The following is a 16,840-nucleotide window of genomic DNA, read 5'->3' on the forward strand; positions in this document are numbered from 1 at the left end:
ATTTAAAATGTCTTACATTTAATTTTGAATCTTCCGTTTAGCAGTCATGTAAAATGTAAGTTTATCTACATGTAAACTTACAGAAGCACGTGGTAGTGATGCCAGATCATATAAAATAATTATATCGGGGATAGAATGCATTGCAAATTACATTGCAATGATTTTTGCGTTATTCTGCTATTATTAGCCTTTTCAGTTTAGTTCTCTACCTTAGTTAAGAATCGTGACTTAATCCGCTTTACAATGAAAACAATTTGTTTGGCACCCCTATTGGCGTCTTCAGAATGTTTTCACATTTAAACATCGATATGGGCGCACTTCTTGTTTTAAGTTGTGCATATCGATAGACAGCCAAAAAACTTATCGAGATGATATCTGCCGGGCCAGAAAGCAGAAAAGTCGGCGGATGTGGCAGCGCCGAACGAGCCACGTCGCGTGGCAACGCTACCACTTTGTTTACTTTTATTCGGAGAGCGAAGTGAAGAGCACCTGGAAATTGCATAAATGGGCATGGAATCGGGAGCCAAAGGTCAGCGGCGATAAGGATGCACTTCGAGGTGACCCCGGCAGTCCGTCGACCAAGTTAGCCTGCTGCTAGCACTTGAATCAAAGTGACAGGAGAGCTGCGAGCCCACCAACCAACGAGACTGATAAGAAGTACGCGTTCGGAGAGCTGAGAACAAGTTAAATAGGCGCCGTGGAGAGCCACCAGTTCAGTTGGCCAGCGACCGCAGATCAAAACAGACGTACGACAACACAGATGAATGAGTAAGAGTGCAAGAAACAAGTTAGCACACGATAGCACTCAACGGTCAGCGATCTTTGGCATCTTCATCTACACCTGCAATCTCGTCGGAGGTCAGAGGCGCTTTTAGGCATCGGAATCCGAGGCGGAATCATTTCAAGGGCACGTCTCTTGCGTCTACCCAATCTCAATCTGATTCACTGAGCGGGGCTTCTCTACCATAATCACCTGTAAACAGGTGAGTTACCCGTTTTTCGCCAAGCAGACGGCTGTTTCGCACGCCTGCCGAACGATTTTGGTGACGTCAATGAGAACTGGGTACTCGTGTGGCCTAATTCCGTGTGTTTTCCCCTTTCGCCACTTAGGATGGCCCCACCCACGGTTCTGGTCACCGGAGGAGCCGGCTACATTGGCTCCCACACGGTTCTGGAGATGCTCAATGCGGGCTACAACGTCATCTGCGTGGACAACCTGTGCAATGCCTACAGCAGCGGGGCCAAGCTGCCGGAGGCCCTCAGCCGGGTGCAGGAAATCACCGGCAAGAAGGTCAACTTCTATAGAGTGGACATCACGGACAGGGAGCAGGTGCGCTCCGTCTTCCAGGAGGTGAGCACACGTAGCATTACATAGCTGGCACGTCAGCAGTTCGGAGATTCTGGGGCAAATGTGCCAACTGGATACCATTCAATCAAGCTTATCTGGCATGTGCGCTATCAGCTTTTCTTGTTCGCGCTTGTTTTGTTGTTTGCTCAAGTGGTGCGGCACTTCCGACGAACCGCCGCGCTGATCGACCCTGAATGAAAGAGCCACTTGGCGAGGTCGCATTCGAGTTGGTGCGCTGGCATCCACATCCACATCCGTAGCAGCTCCCGGGCACGTACACTGCAATCGAGATGGTCGGGAGCCCAGATTGCAGTGTTTACATCAACTGATAACCAAGAGAATTCGCTTATTCGAGCAGGTTTTCACGCATTCTTGAGATGTTTGATCAAAGGGGGTTTTTTGCCGTGTATATAAACAAAGCGTTTATTTACATTTGATGGACATTATTTAAATGCACATTGTTGCCCAAATAGCCATGAAATATTTTAGTTTTTTATACGCAAACTTTAAGCTGATACTTTAATGTTTTCCATATTTTTATTCAACCATAAGTGCACACAGCTTTGTGCTTACGCGCACTGATTACTGAATAGATTGATTGAGCAATATTTGTTATGGTGGAATTTTACCTAATCAGCACTATCACAGCTATTTATAAAAAAATTAATTGCTATTAATCACCTTGAAAGCAATGTGATACTATCATTTAATTGCTATTAAATTCTGCACTGCGTTTATAGGAGGCAATATCCTTGTGATCACTGAAGAGATGGTTATTGCAGCTTTGGAATTCCCAACTAATGTATATTTACATCACTTTCAGCACAAAATCGACATGGTGGCCCACTTTGCCGCCCTGAAGGCCGTGGGCGAGTCCTGCCGCATCCCTCTGCAGTACTACCACAACAACATGACCGGCACCAATGTCCTGCTGGAGGCGATGGCCGACAACAATGTCTTCAAGTTCGTGTACAGCTCCAGCGCGACCGTCTACGGCGAGCCAAAGTTCTTGCCTGTGACCGAGGAGCATCCCACGGGCAACTGCACATCGCCCTACGGCAAGACCAAATATTTCACCGAGGAGATTCTCAAGGATCTGTGCAAGTCTGACAAGGTACGATGTCATTTTTTGATGCCCATAAGTTCTGTACTAAGGAATTCGGTCTTTCAGCGTTGGGCAGTGGTTTCGCTGCGGTACTTTAACCCGGTGGGTGCCCACATCAGTGGACGGATTGGCGAGGATCCGAACGGCGAGCCCAACAACCTGATGCCCTACATCGCACAGGTGGCCGTGGGTCGACGTCCCAGCCTAAGTGTTTACGGCAGCGACTTTCCCACGCACGACGGCACCGGGGTGCGCGATTACATCCACATCGTGGACCTGGCCGAGGGCCACGTGAAGGCGCTGGACAAGCTGCGCAACATCGCGGAGACGGGCTTCTTCGCCTACAATTTGGGCACCGGCGTGGGCTACTCGGTGCTGGACATGGTGAAGGCGTTTGAGAAGGCCTCCGGCAAGAAGGTCAACTACACGTTGGTGGACCGACGGTCCGGGGATGTGGCCACTTGCTATGCGGACGCCAGTTTGGCGGATCAGAAGCTGGGCTGGAAGGCCGAGCGTGGCATCGACAAGATGTGCGAGGACACGTGGCGCTGGCAGAGCCAGAACCCCAACGGGTATGCCAACAAGTAGAGCTGTACATCGCCTCGTTCCTGCCGCTCCGCAAGTTCCTGAGTTACTACGCCTGATAATGGCTCAGGTAGCAATTTCTATTTGCCTCTAGTTGTGTATATTTCTTTCCAAATTTCGTGTAGTATTCGCGCACTTCGATGTGTGCAAGTGTGCGTATGTAATCCAAAGTACTTTGTAATTAAAAAGGCTTTTCGCTGTTGTCATGTAATTTTGTGCTCACTTACGCGTTTGGTGACCGCTGGCATCATTGACGCGTGCCAATTGGCGCAATCGCGTAATTAAGGTCACCGAAAAGGTGGCACTGGGAGATTTTACTTGGCATTAGGGAAAATATTTGCCTGAGTAAACAGTCAACTGCATCAACCATTTGTCGGATCTCAATCAAAAATGGATTCAGTTCGTTCCAGTACGTGCACACATATATCCCATAAATCCCATAATGCGCACCAAAGTTACAAGAAGACGTCTAAATCGCATATTCATTTAGCAAACATTTATTCAAATGCAATATAACATTAAAAACTCAATTTTAAACTTAAGTGATGCGCCTTCTTCGCACATATCTGCACAGTTAGTCATTTATCACAAGTATGTACTATGAATGTATGTTTCTTTCAACAACTCTGCGTTCGTCTGCTGCTTCTGTTTGGTTTTGGAATGGTCTGCACGTATAAAAGTACAAAATTGTTTATATTCGAGCCTGTTGTTTCTGGGAGTGTTTGTTTGTATCGGTATTTGGCAATCTGTTCTACGCTTAGGAGCTTGGCGATTCGTTCAACAAGTGATGGAGGGGCAAAGAAATCGAATTCAACAAGAAGCATTACTAGGTGCTACATTTACGTCTGGCTACATGTGTGTGCGATATGCATACGTAATGAATTAATATGTATAATATGGTAGTTCTAAGTATTCGCATAGGTTGCAGTAGGCAAAGAGATCCTTGGCCCAGAGGCCGGTGGAGGGGATAGTTTAAATGCCGCTTAAATACTGCTGTAGTCTGTGGAGACCCTGCTCCGAGCACCACTTATGTGGAGGTCACGCCCTTGCGGGCCACCAGCATGTTGAGTATCGGGTTTTTCCGGATGTAGCTCACGGCCTTCTTGTGGGTGACCATGGTGAAGTCGTAGCCGTTGCACTGCAGGATCTTGTCGTGGATCCGCAGACCTGCTCGGGCGGCGGGACTGCCCTCGTGCACCTCGGTCACATAGATGCCCTAATTGCAAAGGGGAAAAACGTTGTAACATTGCAACTGCTGTTAAGATACCGAACTAAAACCAAATTCCTAGACTTTCAAGGAGAGCTATCAGATTAGCTCTCTTCTATGCCCGGAATTTGGTTCTAGTGTCCCAAGTTTCTCACATAATCCGTGTATCCCTGAGGGCTTTTCTTATAGTCCTGGTCAATTCCGCCGCCGATCTTGAAGCCGCACTTGAGGATCTCGCGCCCCTCCTGGTCGTAGTCCTTCTCCTTGTGCAGCGTGATGGGAATCTGGGAATTGTGAGTCACATTTCATCAATCACTCGAATTTGAAAGTGGCTTGTGTCTTTTTTGCTCCAGCGACCCAATTTCACCTATACACACACAGGCGACTGTGCGTGTGAGCCAGGTTTAGTTCGTTCGCAACTTACGCTTAAGCACTCCATCGCCGTGCCGGCCTGGTGCTGGAATGCCATTTTCGCCATGTCTGCCGATGGTTTGACTAACTTTAATTTGCTAGATTAGCTAATATTCTGCTGGTAAATTCGTCTTAAGATTGTCGCCCACAACAAACTCTGCTTCTTCCTCGCAATCATTTATCGATGGCCAAAAATCGATAGGTCGCAGCAGTGATGCGATTGGTGCCTGCGACTGCCGCCAATTTTAAATTTATACTTTTCATATTCCGTATAGAACCAAAGAAAACATGAAAGTCTTTACCATTGCTGTTTGGCAATGTTTCTTAGTTTTATTTATACGCTATTACACATTTAGAGTCCCTAAGCTTATGAGCGCCGCATGGCCAGCATGGTGTTGATCTCCCAGATGATGATGCGTGTCCGATCGATGATCTCGCGTAGCTGCCTGTTCTTCAGCTTGACGGTCTCTATGAGCTCATGGTTCTCCTGCAGCACTTTCCGGTACTCGTCGCACAGCGAGGGCTCGATTCTCGGTTCCGGCTCATCGCGGTAGGGAATCAGACTCTCGGCGCTCATGTAATCCATTCCGGCGTCGTTGCACTTCTCGTAGATGATGCGCACCCTCTTGAAGAGCAGCCGGATAGTGCGGAAGTACTCCTGAACCTTCTTCTCGGAGTTATTTTCCCTGTGCGAGGTGGGCTGTATGCCCTTGAGGGAGGCGAAGACCTCCTGGAAGCGCGAGGCAATATCCTGCACCGTTTCCTGACCGAGACGCGACAGCTGCACAATGTTAATCTCCTTGTGAGGATTTTGCTGCGAGATAGCCAGCATATTGTTGCTGCCCCCGGCTCCACCGGGTGGAATTCCTGCGACCGGATTGAGTTGCTGTTGCTGTTGGGGAATGTTCTGCTGGGTCATGTTCTGTTGGGGCTGCTGTTGCTGCTGCTGGGGAACCACGCCCCCTCCTCCCATTCCCACACCGCCGCCCATTCCCACTCCGACGCTCACTCCTTGTTGAGGCACCATCATTTGCTGCTGCATCATCTGCTGCTGTTGCTGCATCTGGTGCTGCGGAGACATGCCGGGCATCAGGCCGCCAGGACCTCCAGGTCCTTGGGGATTCATTTGCATGCTACCCGGTCCGCCCATCATGCCCATTTGTTGTTGCTGCTGTTGATGTTGCGGCGACATGTGCATTTGCTGCATATTACCGTGCTGCATGCCGAATCCGCCCATGGGCATCATGTTGGGGCCCCCGCCTCCTCCGCCACCGCCCGCAGGCCCCTGATTACCCTGGTTTTGACCATATTTCCACATTTTGCAAATTCCTTATAAAATAAACAAAATATCACGCAGAACGATAAACTTTGCAGATGACACTGTTGTCGATAACTGATAAAAAAGGACAGTGTTAGACAAAGCTGAAACTGTATGCTCGCGAACAGCTGAGAAGAAAGACCAGGACGTAGTTGGGGGTTTTAAATTGCTAAGTTCCTTTAACTAGATAAATTGAGTGGTTTTACTAAGTTTTTATTTGGTGATTACTAAAATTTAAATTCTTAGTCATACCCAAAATGGTAATAATAACCCCCTGCAAAACTCGATAGGAGTGCGGCCATGTGAAATGAGAGTTGCCACATGGGCGTAAAAATAAAGAGCATGAGTGTGTCAGCTGAGCGGCATTGGTGAAGTTCCATTTTAGTTTTTTCATGTTTTTAAACGCTTAAAAATGACCCGCGACGAGGATAATGGTTTTAGTGAATGGGTAAGCTGAAAATAATCTGTCAAAAACATCAACCAAACCCATTTTTTTCAGGGCGGCTACTTCGAAGCCAAGAAATCTAAACTGGAGGAGCAGTTCGCTGCGGCCAGCGATCCATTTCGCAAGTCGGACCTCTTCGAAGGAATTTCTATATATGTGAACGGCCGGACCGACCCTTCGGCGGATGAACTGAAGCGGATCATGATGGTGCACGGCGGGACCTTTCACCACTACGAAAGGAGCCACACGACGTATATAATAGCCTCCGTTCTGCCCGATGTGAAGGTCAGGAACATGAATCTCAGCAAGTTCATCAGCGCCAAGTGGGTGGTGGATTGTCTGGAGAAAAAGAAGATAGTAGACTACAAGCCCTATCTGCTGTACACGAACCAGAAGACATCGCAGCCTCGGCTCATGTTTGGCAAACCCAAAGACAACGACGCAAATGACAGCAAATCGGATGTGGAGCCTTTCGGCGGCGCGGAAATGGAGGTAGACTCTACAAACGATGAAACACAAATGGAGTTGGGTGGCATTCTCAAGCATTTGCATCAGGCTGTGGCCACTTCGCCGGAAAAGGAGGACAGTGCATCAGAGAACAAGATCACAAACTTATCCACCACCTCGAATAACTCGACCACCGCTCGCACAGCCGCAGATCCAAACTTCTTAAGTGAATTCTATAAAAACTCACGACTGCATCACATCGCCACCCTAGGCACGGGCTTCAAGCAGTATGTCTGCCGGTTGCGTCAGAAGCATGGTACCCAGGGCTTTCCCAATAGAGAGACACTGAAGTACCTCGCGAATTCACAACAAAATGGATTGGCTCGCTATGTGATGCACATTGACATGGACTGCTTCTTTGTGTCCGTGGGCCTAAGAGCCCGTCCTGAGCTTCGTGGGCTGCCGATTGCGGTGACCCACTCGAAGGGAGGAAACGCAGCCACCGATGTACCGGTGCATCCGCAGGCGGACCGAAAGGCAGAGCTGGAACTCTTTGCCCAGCGCTTCGAGCACCATTTCCACGATGGAGACAAGGCGGAAAAGGTGCGCTCGGGCTTCGACAAGAAAATGTCGCTCTCGGAGATCGCCTCCTGCAGCTACGAGGCGCGGGAAAAGGGTATCCGCAATGGAATGTTTGTGGGCCAGGCCTTGAAGCTGTGCCCGGAGCTAAAGACGATTCCGTACGACTTCGAAGGTTACAAGGAGGTGGCTTTCACTCTGTACGACACAGTGGCTCAGTACACCTTAAACATCGAGGCTGTGAGTTGCGACGAGATGTTTGTGGAGCTAACCGATCTGGTAGACGAACTGAATGTAGATGTGATGGCTTTTGTGAGTCACCTCAGGCAGGAGGTTTACTCCAAAACGGGATGTACGTGCTCAGCAGGGGTGGCAAGCAACAAGTGAGAGAGCAAATTACCCTTTACAATTATAATGTTTATATTATTATAGGTTGCTGGCGCGTATGGCCACCAAGGAGGCCAAGCCGAACGGCCAGTTCTTGTTGGATTCGAAAAATGATATTTTGGCCTATATGGCGCCGATGTCTTTGGATTTACTGCCCGGAGTCGGCAGCAGCATGAGCCATAAGCTCAAGCAGGCGGGACTGAATAATTGCGGAGATGTTCAGAAAACAACGTTGGGGAGGCTGGAAAGAGTGCTGGGCAAAAAGCTTGGTCAGAATTTGTTCCAGAACTGCAGAGGAATTGATGATCGTCCCTTGGCTTACGAGCAGGTTGGCGTGCAGATTTCATTGCGTGCCACATATTTGTTTCTAATATCGTACTTTTCGTTTAGGCCCGCAAAACAGTTTCTGCCGAAATGAACTTTGGTATCCGCTTTACCAACTCGGCCGAGTGCGAACAATTTCTGTGTCAGCTCAGCCACGAGGTTACTAAGCGTCTGGTTGAGATCAAGCGCAAGGCTAGATCGGTTAACCTGAAGATAATGGTGCGCGCCGCCGAAGCGCCAGTCGAAACGTCCAAGTACATGGGCCACGGAGTTTGCGATACCATCAACAAGTCCTCTCTGATCAAACATGCCACGGATGATGTAAATGTAATCACCACGGTGGTCCTGAACCTGATGAAAGAAGCCGATATACCGCCCCACGAATTGCGTGGGTTAGGCATACACCTCACTAGGCTGGAGGATGCCAGCGCAGTTCGGAAGGAGAACATTATCAAGCAGATGTTCGGCAAAATGTCCGAAATGAAGAAAGGTATTTAATCCGGCTAATTTTTTATAACTATTTTATTAACATTATAAAACACGTTTCCATTAGATAAACCCATACCCCAAGAAGCAGTTGGCGGAATAGCAGTAGGCGGAGCAGTAGGCGATGATAAAGGTATTTAAGCCGAAAAGTAGTTCACTTTCCAGCATATTTAAGACCTGTATATCTATCTGCAGTCAAAAAACCATCGATGTTTGAAAATAAACCTAAGCCCCGGGAGCCCAGGAATGTGTTCAGTATGCTCACGGCAGCAGCGGTGAGCAGGAAATCGGTAAACGAAGACAGGAGTCAAAGAGGAACTGCAAAGCCGATAACTCGGCCATTATCCCCTGTACCAAAGCTGGATGAGGATGTTTTGGCTCAGCTGCCGGAGGATATACGCCTCGAGGTGATTGCCAATAGGGAGGAACACCTCTGCATAGCCGAGTACGATGGAAATCGTTCTCCACAATACCCGGCCCTCCAATCACCGCCTTTATTAAATCCGTCTGTCTCCACCAACCTGAGCCCGCTAAAGGCCACCGATCTTAAGCCATCTACTTCCCGGGCGGCTGTGGCTAAATTGCAAAAGCGCAAGGAGCGCAAGGAACAAGAGCATTACATCCGATCGGATCACATTGTGGCAGATTACATTGAAGATATGCCTGACTTTGTGCATCCCCATATTCTGAAGCTCATCTCACATCCCGTCACGGAGGTGCCGGAGGTACCCGAGCTGCTGATGGGGGACAAATACAAGGACTTGCTGAACAAGTGGGTCAGTCGCGAGGAGGCGCCAAGTCCGAATGACGTGGATCTATTTCTCAAGCATGTTTCTCGTATGATTAGGAACGACCAATTGGACCACATGTGCGATGTGATGAAGTATTTGTGCCGGTAAGTAGTTGCTTCAAAACACTTTTAATTTCTGCCCAAATTGGCTACCTTTCTTTTGCAGCATCATCAATATGAAACGCAGCTGCTCTTGCTGCTGGCATATGGCTTACAAGCACATTGAGGAGGTTATCCAGAACCAAATGCTCACGATTGAGGGTTACAATCTGCTCTTCATTGAGTACATTCGGTGCAGAAAGTGCTCTTAAGGTCCTGGCCATTTAGAACGCATGTTGGGTGCCATTCAGAATAATTAATTTAATAATGTAACGCCAAGCTATGAATGCGGCCAGCTGATAAAGTTAATGAGCCATTAGTTAATAATCCATTAATCCGAACCAAAATGAGAACATTCTGATGAATCCCTTATCAGAATCCAGACCATATAACTGACTTGTTGATCTCTGGTTATAATTTTGAATAAATGTACCCTGCAAGAACACGAATACTTTTCCATTTCTCACTAAATCCTATATATAGATATATAGCTCGCTGCTATTCATCTACAACTCGGGGAACAGGTAACAATTAATGTTGCAAGTGCGGTTAATAAAGTGGGGCTGTGGCCGCTGCGACGATGGCGTTGATAACTTCATACGCAAAGGGCAGAGCCGCGTCTTAGCCACCGCCGGGTGGCTCAACCAAACGCCCCAGTGGCTCTTTCTCACCGACGCCCGGCCACTCAAGACAAATAGGCCAGGCGGGCACAACACCTGGCGGAACTGGCAAGTCATAATTTGCACTTTAATGAAAGCGGCATCGACTCGAACAGGTTAGTGTTGAACAGTTCTCTAAAGTCACTGCAGTTAATCGCTGCGACGGCTGTAATATGTAATTGATTCGCATGCAGCATGCCTACACTCAAAGAAATTAGGATAAGGTTTCATAGAGCAATCTACTTTATGAGGATTTTTGTTTAGGACCTAGATCAATCTAAAAATTATATTTTATGAAAGTTCAGAACGTTGGGAAAGAAAGTTGGGAATCCATATGGGTAGAATTAGTCAATGGACTTAGTAGAATATACAGAAAATTATAGGTATAGAATTATAAATAATATTAATATATATATAATAATATTAATAATATTAATCCATATTCGAGTTTCGTTTTGCATTAGAAATCATTACCTATTTCCAAAGTACTTCAGCTAAGTAATTGTTTATCCGGCATGTACAATATAACTCGTATCCCACCTGGCCAATAAATTCTCACAATGTCCATCACTGAAGGCCACCCCACTTCGGCTGGCAGATGGAGCTGAAGATGGAGCAGATGTTACCCGGTAATTAAAAATAGTCAAGCTGCATTTCTGGCTCAGCATCCGGTGGCGATGCGGCTGGTGTCTCTGTGGGCTGGCTTGGCTCTGGATGGGTTGTGATGGGATGGGACGAAATGGGCTGCACCCGGCACTCGGGATTTACATGAGCTACGCTTTGTCTGATTTAATTATGTGCGCAAAAGGCGTCGTTGTTTCATAAATTTTATGCATCCTGTCGTCGCGGAACTCGGTAGCAGCAACATGCAGCAGCCGCTGCAACTTGCCCCATGATCTGGTCGAGTTATCTCAAGTTGGCCCGGACCAGATGCAAATGTTGTCAAGTCTTGATAGACTCGTTGGCTGCCGACGCGATTTGTCAACGACTCCACGGCGGCTGGTTTGGGTTGTTTAAGTTTGGTTTGGTTGGGTGTGGAGTGGTGAGGGGAGGTGCCCAGATTCTTGGGAGTGCTGAGTTTTCTTTGCATGGGTTATTCCTATGAACTAGAGATAGCTACAGTTTAGTACACTCCCTCTTGCAAACATTTCAAAATGAATTACCAAAAAGTTAAGGAAGTGGGCGGGGTCACCACACTTTGTTAACGTAAATACAACGATAGATTTCAGTAAAGTGACTTGACAGATACCAAGAAAAACTGCAGTTTACTGCAGGAGATGTACAAATATCGGTGGACAGATGGGCGAGTGTAGGCAGTCGGTAGCAACATGAGGCCAAGTCGGAGTCCCAGCGTGCTGCCAGGTTTATTCCCACGCTCGTGAAGTCAGCCGAACAACAGTAGCTGCCGGAGCAGCTGGAAACTGTCAGCATTATCGGATGTGACTATGCGACAAGATCCCTGCCAGAGCTTTGCTATATGCTGCTATATGGTTTGAGCCCTATGCAAGTGTGTATGCTGGCTCTGCCGAGGATTTGAGACTCAGATGGTGATAGTGCCCGAGGTTGCTGCGGTTTCGGCTGCTACCAAATAAGTAGCGGCAGACGATGCGGCTTTAGCTGCCAAAGCTGCAGATGAGGCGAGCCTGGGTCTATGCAAAACTTCTAGCCAATTAACTTGGCCGGCGGCAGAGGAGAGCCGGAGACCCAAGTCCGATCCTGGTGCTGTGCCTTATGATTAGAATCGTCGACAGGCAGGCCGCCAAACGGGCACTGCGGCAACAGCCACATCAGCAACAGCAACAGCGACTGCAGCAGTAACTGCAGCAGCAGCAGCAAGCAACCAAAGCTAATGAACCATGTTGCCGCTGATGAACCCAAACTGATTAATGATGCCTGGCCGGGATGGGTTGCGGTGAAGTGGGGCAGCAGTTGCCACTGCAACTGCAGAGTCCGATGGGGTTACACCACCGAGACCCCTGCCAAATCCCTGAGGCCCGGCTAACAACTTAACTAGTTCAGTGGTGGGCTAAGGGTTACCAATAAAGCACTGAGAGAAATGGTATTGCTATCTATTTTGAAACCAATTCACTATCTTTGTTGTCAAATGAGCTACGACAGCTTTTTAATCTTTTTTTATAGGTTGGGCTTTAGCCTTGGATACGAGTGCGGTCATCCCCTTTTCTTACCGTGCAGGAGTAGATGTCCAGTTAATTTTTGGCCATCTGAGTAAGGAGCTGACAAAAGCTGGCAATGGCGAAGGCGAAGGCAAAGGCGATGGCGATGCCCAATGACCGTGGCCGAAACAAAGGCCGCGCAGGCGCACCTGAGAATGTTGATAGCCCCATGGATCCAAGCCGACGGAGTGGGAGTGGAGGCGAGATGGCTAGGAAGGGGAAGAGGTCGAAGAGGCGGGAGGAGAACCCACTCGAGTCCAAGTGCAAGTCGTTTTTTATGCCACTCAAGCGGCGACAACAGGGATTGCAACAAGGGTCTCGCCGATCCCAGGTCGAGCTGGGCAGCAAGGAAGTGGTGGACAGCGGGAGGAGTAAACCCGGCCCAAAGCTCGTTTGTGGCCAAGACGGCCCTTTATCACATGCGCACATCATTTACTTGAAAAGGAGACAGGGACGCAGTGCAGCGCAGCGCGGAGCAGCGCACTTCAGCAATTGCCTTTAAAGTGTTTGCGTCGTGACAAAATCAATGTTGGCCGTCTGATGCTGCCGTTGCTGCTGCGATGTTGCTGCGGGGATGTTGATGCTGCCGCTGCAGCTGAAGCTCTGACAGCCTCCTCGCGGACAGTGATTCATGGTTTATTAAGCGCATTATGCCGCAGGACACTTTGAAGTTTCAGCGAGGAGGAGCTGCACGTGTTTCGCGGCCCTTAAAAATGAGGCAATTGTTGCCTGGCCCGCCGCTGGCAATGGCTTTTGCTCCGGCTTTGGCCATGAACACTTGCCTGGATGTTCTATGTGGCTGCCGTTTTGCCATTTTGCCATTTAGCCATCCCGCCGTTTTGCCGCTTTGCCGCTTTCGCAGGGCCGCCAATTGATTACTTAACGTGTTTTATGCGTACGGCGAGTTATGTGCCGACTGGCGCGTTAATTTGCCTCCTCGTTTGTGGCCTTGGTCCAAACTAAAAGTCCAAACAAATTGCCGCTCGGCAGGCGCTGGCCGTAAATCAGCGCAGCAGTCAAAACACATCAGCAGCATCAATGGCCAATGGCCAATAGCCCAATAGCCAACTGGCCACGCATTCCGAGATTGGGCTCTGTGGCTCCTTAGCTTCCCAGGCCAGAAAAGGCTGAGAAACCCGCAACCCATCCAGCTGCAGACACCCACATGAGGCGAGACCAATTTCAAACGGGGCGGTTCGAAAATCACTTCAAACGATAAGGCAGTCAATGGAAAAACATAGAGTTGGTGTCGTGAGCACAACAACAAAATGCATGGGTATATATAGGAGGTTATCCTCCACAGAAGGAGGATTTATTTAATATATGTAAAGTAAACTTAACCCCGTACTCATATTTCGCAGGGTAGCAGCTCAATTCCGAGCTTATAAGCTAATAGCTCAATTTCGCTCGTGTCACGCGACTTTATTCTGGGTGCGAGTCCACACGGCGTATGCGCAACGCTCGCATGTGCAAATGGAATTAATTATGCGCCGCGTAAACAAATACAAAACGAATGGAGGGAAATTGAGTGCGAGATGAATTGCCAGTCGGAGATGTTGGCGGGCGATAAGCCATATAAACGCGGCTCTGATTTATGCTCGTGTTGCTGCTGCTGTTGTTGTTGTGGGCATTACGTATGCCAAAAATATGCAAATTGGCAATTGGAAGTGTGAACACAGCCAGTGGCAACATCAGCAACAGCAGCAACTGAAGCAGCAGCAGCAGCAGCAGCAACTTCCCCTTGCAACAGGCAACAGTCATACATACATACATACATATGTGTGTGCACTTGCCATTAGAATGCCGCCGCCGCCAATCGAAGCGTCAGAAATAAATTACAAAATCGTGTAAAGTGCAAACTGGACTCGGACATGGATGGTGGTTTTTCTATTTCTTGCGCCGCATTTTGTCTTTTGACGTTTCGCCTGGTTCTCTAATCGCCTTTATGGCCACATAAATCTTGCCTCAAAATTGCCGTTGCCCGCCAATGGATTTCCTTTATTTATTTATATTTATTTATTTCCCTGCTGATTTTTCGCCTTTTCAATTGAGCTGCAAACTGGTCCACGCTTTGATTTATGCCAGCCCCTCAGCGGCGGCCAGATAAAATTCTGCGCGCTTTCACGCATTTTTAATTACTCCCTCCCCCTCCCCCTTCCCAACCAGCAAATCCAGGTATATCGCATATATATCCGATCTGCGGCGGGCGATAATCACATGTCGTGTGCAGCCGGCTAAGTGTAATTGAATCGGTGTGCCGCTCTACCTGGGAAATATGCTAAGCACGACCCCGCCCCTTCAGTGCCTCCTGGGGGGTACGGGGGGTCAATCGCCCAGCTGTTGATGGCAGCTGACAGGTGCATTGGCGCTCTGCAGATCGCCGTCATTCGCAGAGTTCAGGCCAAGTCACACTACTCACTATATGGCCATATTGCTGTGACATTAATCGCGGCATTACATCAGCTGCCATGCTAATGGCTACACGAATCGTTTAGGTGAATTCCCGGGATTCCGTCTGGTTCTGCTGTATCTGTAGCCTACTACACTTCCTGTGGGATCTCATATCGCTGCCAACACTCCCGGTGCCGTTGCAATTACGCTCTTATCCTACCTATCCACCCACGGCGGCCAAATCCCAGCGCGTTCGGCGCAATCACAGCGGCATTTAGTCATACCAAACGCTACATAAACTGACAGTCTATTTGTTTTGTGTCAGGCAGCGGCCGTTGCCATTTGCCGGTCGAGATTGCAACTGTGTCTGCGGTGCAGCCGCAGCAGCAACAACAACTGCAGCAGCAGCAACTGTTGCCGCTGACACGCCTGCAATGGCGGCGATATGAATCACACGCCGCGACGGAGAGTCGGCATTATCTAGATAAATAATTATTCAACTTAAATCGAAATCGTAATGAATTTTTCGCGGTTCTCCTCCGGTTTTTTCTGCGGGAGTGTCAAAGTGACGGCAGTTGCATTGTCAGTGGTTCGTTAGCAATATCGCACAGCGGCAACATGTTGCCGCCGCATGTTGCGCGGCTTAATTGGACAGCGATACAAATCGGACTGATCGCACTACGAGGGTCTAAGACCCATGTCCAGTCCCATACCCAATCCCATTCCCAGTCCCAATCCGAGTCCAAATCGGAGCGGCCACGCCCACCCGAAACACCTGCAACCGTTTACACGACAGCAACAACCCAGCAGCAGCAGCAGCAGCAAAAGCAGCAGCAACATGAGCATGCGCAACCGCCAAGATGGCAATTTGTCAAATTTCCGCATCGAAATTGGAGCTGAGGCTAAAGCCCAACTTAAAACTAAGGCTCAAACCCCAAAGCCAAGTGGAAACTGCCCGTCTGAGCTCACTTAACGCCCAGTCGGCGTTGCAATTATCCTTATTAGTTGTGGCATAAAACATCGGTCCCCTCGCCGAAGGGCGTACAGTGGCTACCCGATGAGCACAACCGCCATCTGTCACTTAAAACAGCACGAGAGAAGCAGCAAAGCACCATATATACACAAATTAATGGACTTTTAAAAAGGGATATAATCTTGAAAACAGCTTCCTTGGCAATTAGAAATATTTCATATTGGATTTGACTTTTATCTAGAAATACCTTGCAGGCAAGTTAGCCTGTCTCCGATTTGATATCGCATTTTGGCCTTGCTTTTCGCGGCTTTCGATTTTGGGCTAAGCGGCCTCTTAGCGCTTGTTTGCACTGATAAATGCGAGCAGCAACAGCTTTAGGGCATCAACTTTAAACATCCTCGACAGCCGCGAGATCGGGCGGGAATACGCCTAATTACACGGCTCGGGTGTTGCGCCTTCCTGGAAGCCAGCGACCTGGCCGGCCACTTGGCCAATTTCACACCAATTCGCGAAGTCACGGCGATCTGCTGACCGTCTTTGGATGCGCTTCAAGTTTATGTTCTTTTCACTTTTATGGGCCGGCGGGGACCATCATTAGCCACCTGACTTGGCCAGGGACATGGTTCTGGATCCGTTCGATGCCATCAATTGGTCCTCCGCAATTACGGATCGCAGGCTTCTGCTACTCCAATTTCCTGCGACTTCCTCCGGTTCGGTGTGCAGCCTTTTGTGAGGCATTTATGGCGCCGCATACGCGGGCAATTAAACAATCGGCAACAACAATGCCTCCGAGTTGGCCAAATTAGGCGCGTTGACCATAGATGGTAAGCGGAATCGAAACAAGTTGTAAGCGATAAGAACCTGGCCATTGTTGCTGCCGTACATGTTGCTGCTGCTGCTGCTGCCGCTGCTGCTGTTGCTGTTGCTGTTGGCATTGTTGTCGCCGCTTGTTCATTGACTTTGGCTGCGCTCTGTGTGTAATTATGGACATTATTGTTATTGCTCTCGGCTTACAACGAAATCTACATGTTGCCGCGGCGCCAGCAATTCGAACTTGGCTCGATTAGCAATCGGAAAGGCGGTCCCACAAACGGCTACCGAATCTATCCAAT

The 16,840-nt window shown here is 48.7% G+C and overlaps 4 protein-coding genes across 4 annotated transcripts; 2 read left to right on the forward strand and 2 right to left on the reverse strand.

Annotated features, from left to right (window-relative positions):
• The first annotated feature begins 482 nt into the window (after positions 1-482).
• On the forward strand, positions 483-3,249 carry LOC6610200 (UDP-glucose 4-epimerase). Its single transcript, XM_002034771.2, has 4 exons — positions 483-983; positions 1,111-1,351; positions 2,172-2,462; positions 2,520-3,249. Exons 2-4 carry the CDS (start codon positions 1,112-1,114, stop codon positions 3,039-3,041), a joined length of 1,053 nt encoding a protein of 350 aa, XP_002034807.1. The 5' UTR covers positions 483-983; position 1,111; the 3' UTR covers positions 3,042-3,249.
• Positions 3,250-3,512: 263 nt separating this feature from the next.
• LOC6610201 (tax1-binding protein 3 homolog) lies at positions 3,513-4,843 on the reverse strand. The gene is made up of 3 exons (XM_002034772.2): positions 4,670-4,843; positions 4,401-4,529; positions 3,513-4,254 (listed from the first exon to the last, which is right to left on the reverse strand). Exons 1-3 carry the CDS (start codon positions 4,721-4,723, stop codon positions 4,066-4,068), a joined length of 372 nt encoding a protein of 123 aa, XP_002034808.1. The 5' UTR covers positions 4,724-4,843; the 3' UTR covers positions 3,513-4,065.
• A 104-nt stretch (positions 4,844-4,947) lies between these two features.
• Positions 4,948-6,049, reverse strand: LOC6610202 (mediator of RNA polymerase II transcription subunit 30). Its single transcript, XM_002034773.2, has one exon. It carries the CDS (start codon positions 5,972-5,974, stop codon positions 5,024-5,026), a length of 951 nt encoding a protein of 316 aa, XP_002034809.1. The 5' UTR covers positions 5,975-6,049; the 3' UTR covers positions 4,948-5,023.
• A 337-nt stretch (positions 6,050-6,386) lies between these two features.
• LOC6610203 (DNA repair protein REV1) lies at positions 6,387-9,980 on the forward strand. The gene is made up of 7 exons (XM_032717611.1): positions 6,387-6,422; positions 6,474-7,828; positions 7,878-8,160; positions 8,223-8,646; positions 8,710-8,775; positions 8,838-9,537; positions 9,599-9,980. The coding sequence occupies exons 1-7, from the start codon at positions 6,387-6,389 to the stop codon at positions 9,741-9,743; spliced, it is 3,009 nt and encodes a 1,002-aa protein (XP_032573502.1). The 3' UTR covers positions 9,744-9,980.
• The last annotated feature ends 6,860 nt before the right edge of the window (positions 9,981-16,840 follow it).

This window comes from Drosophila sechellia, chromosome 3L (assembly GCF_004382195.2).
Source record: "Drosophila sechellia strain sech25 chromosome 3L, ASM438219v1, whole genome shotgun sequence".
In the NCBI taxonomy this organism is placed as follows: domain Eukaryota; kingdom Metazoa; phylum Arthropoda; class Insecta; order Diptera; family Drosophilidae; genus Drosophila; species Drosophila sechellia.

Excerpts from the sequence above, each read along its gene's own strand:
- LOC6610200 (XM_002034771.2), top strand. The coding sequence starts at position 1,112 with ATGGCCCCACCCACGGTTCTGGTCACCGGAGGAGCCGGCTACATTGGC. Across the intron at positions 1,352-2,171 it reads TGCGCTCCGTCTTCCAGGAG|CACAAAATCGACATGGTGGC; the intron begins GTGAGCACACGT and ends CATCACTTTCAG. Across the intron at positions 2,463-2,519 it reads ATCTGTGCAAGTCTGACAAG|CGTTGGGCAGTGGTTTCGCT; the intron begins GTACGATGTCAT and ends TCGGTCTTTCAG.
- LOC6610201 (XM_002034772.2), bottom strand. The coding sequence starts at position 4,723 with ATGGCGAAAATGGCATTCCAGCACCAGGCCGGCACGGCGATGGAGTGC. Across the intron at positions 4,530-4,669 it reads CGGCGATGGAGTGCTTAAGC|ATTCCCATCACGCTGCACAA; the intron begins GTAAGTTGCGAA and ends CACAATTCCCAG. Across the intron at positions 4,255-4,400 it reads CTCAGGGATACACGGATTAT|GGCATCTATGTGACCGAGGT; the intron begins GTGAGAAACTTG and ends CTTTGCAATTAG.
- LOC6610202 (XM_002034773.2), bottom strand. The coding sequence starts at position 5,974 with ATGTGGAAATATGGTCAAAACCAGGGTAATCAGGGGCCTGCGGGCGGT.
- LOC6610203 (XM_032717611.1), top strand. The coding sequence starts at position 6,387 with ATGACCCGCGACGAGGATAATGGTTTTAGTGAATGG. Across the intron at positions 6,423-6,473 it reads ATAATGGTTTTAGTGAATGG|GGCGGCTACTTCGAAGCCAA; the intron begins GTAAGCTGAAAA and ends CATTTTTTTCAG. Across the intron at positions 8,776-8,837 it reads AGCAGTAGGCGATGATAAAG|TCAAAAAACCATCGATGTTT; the intron begins GTATTTAAGCCG and ends ATCTATCTGCAG.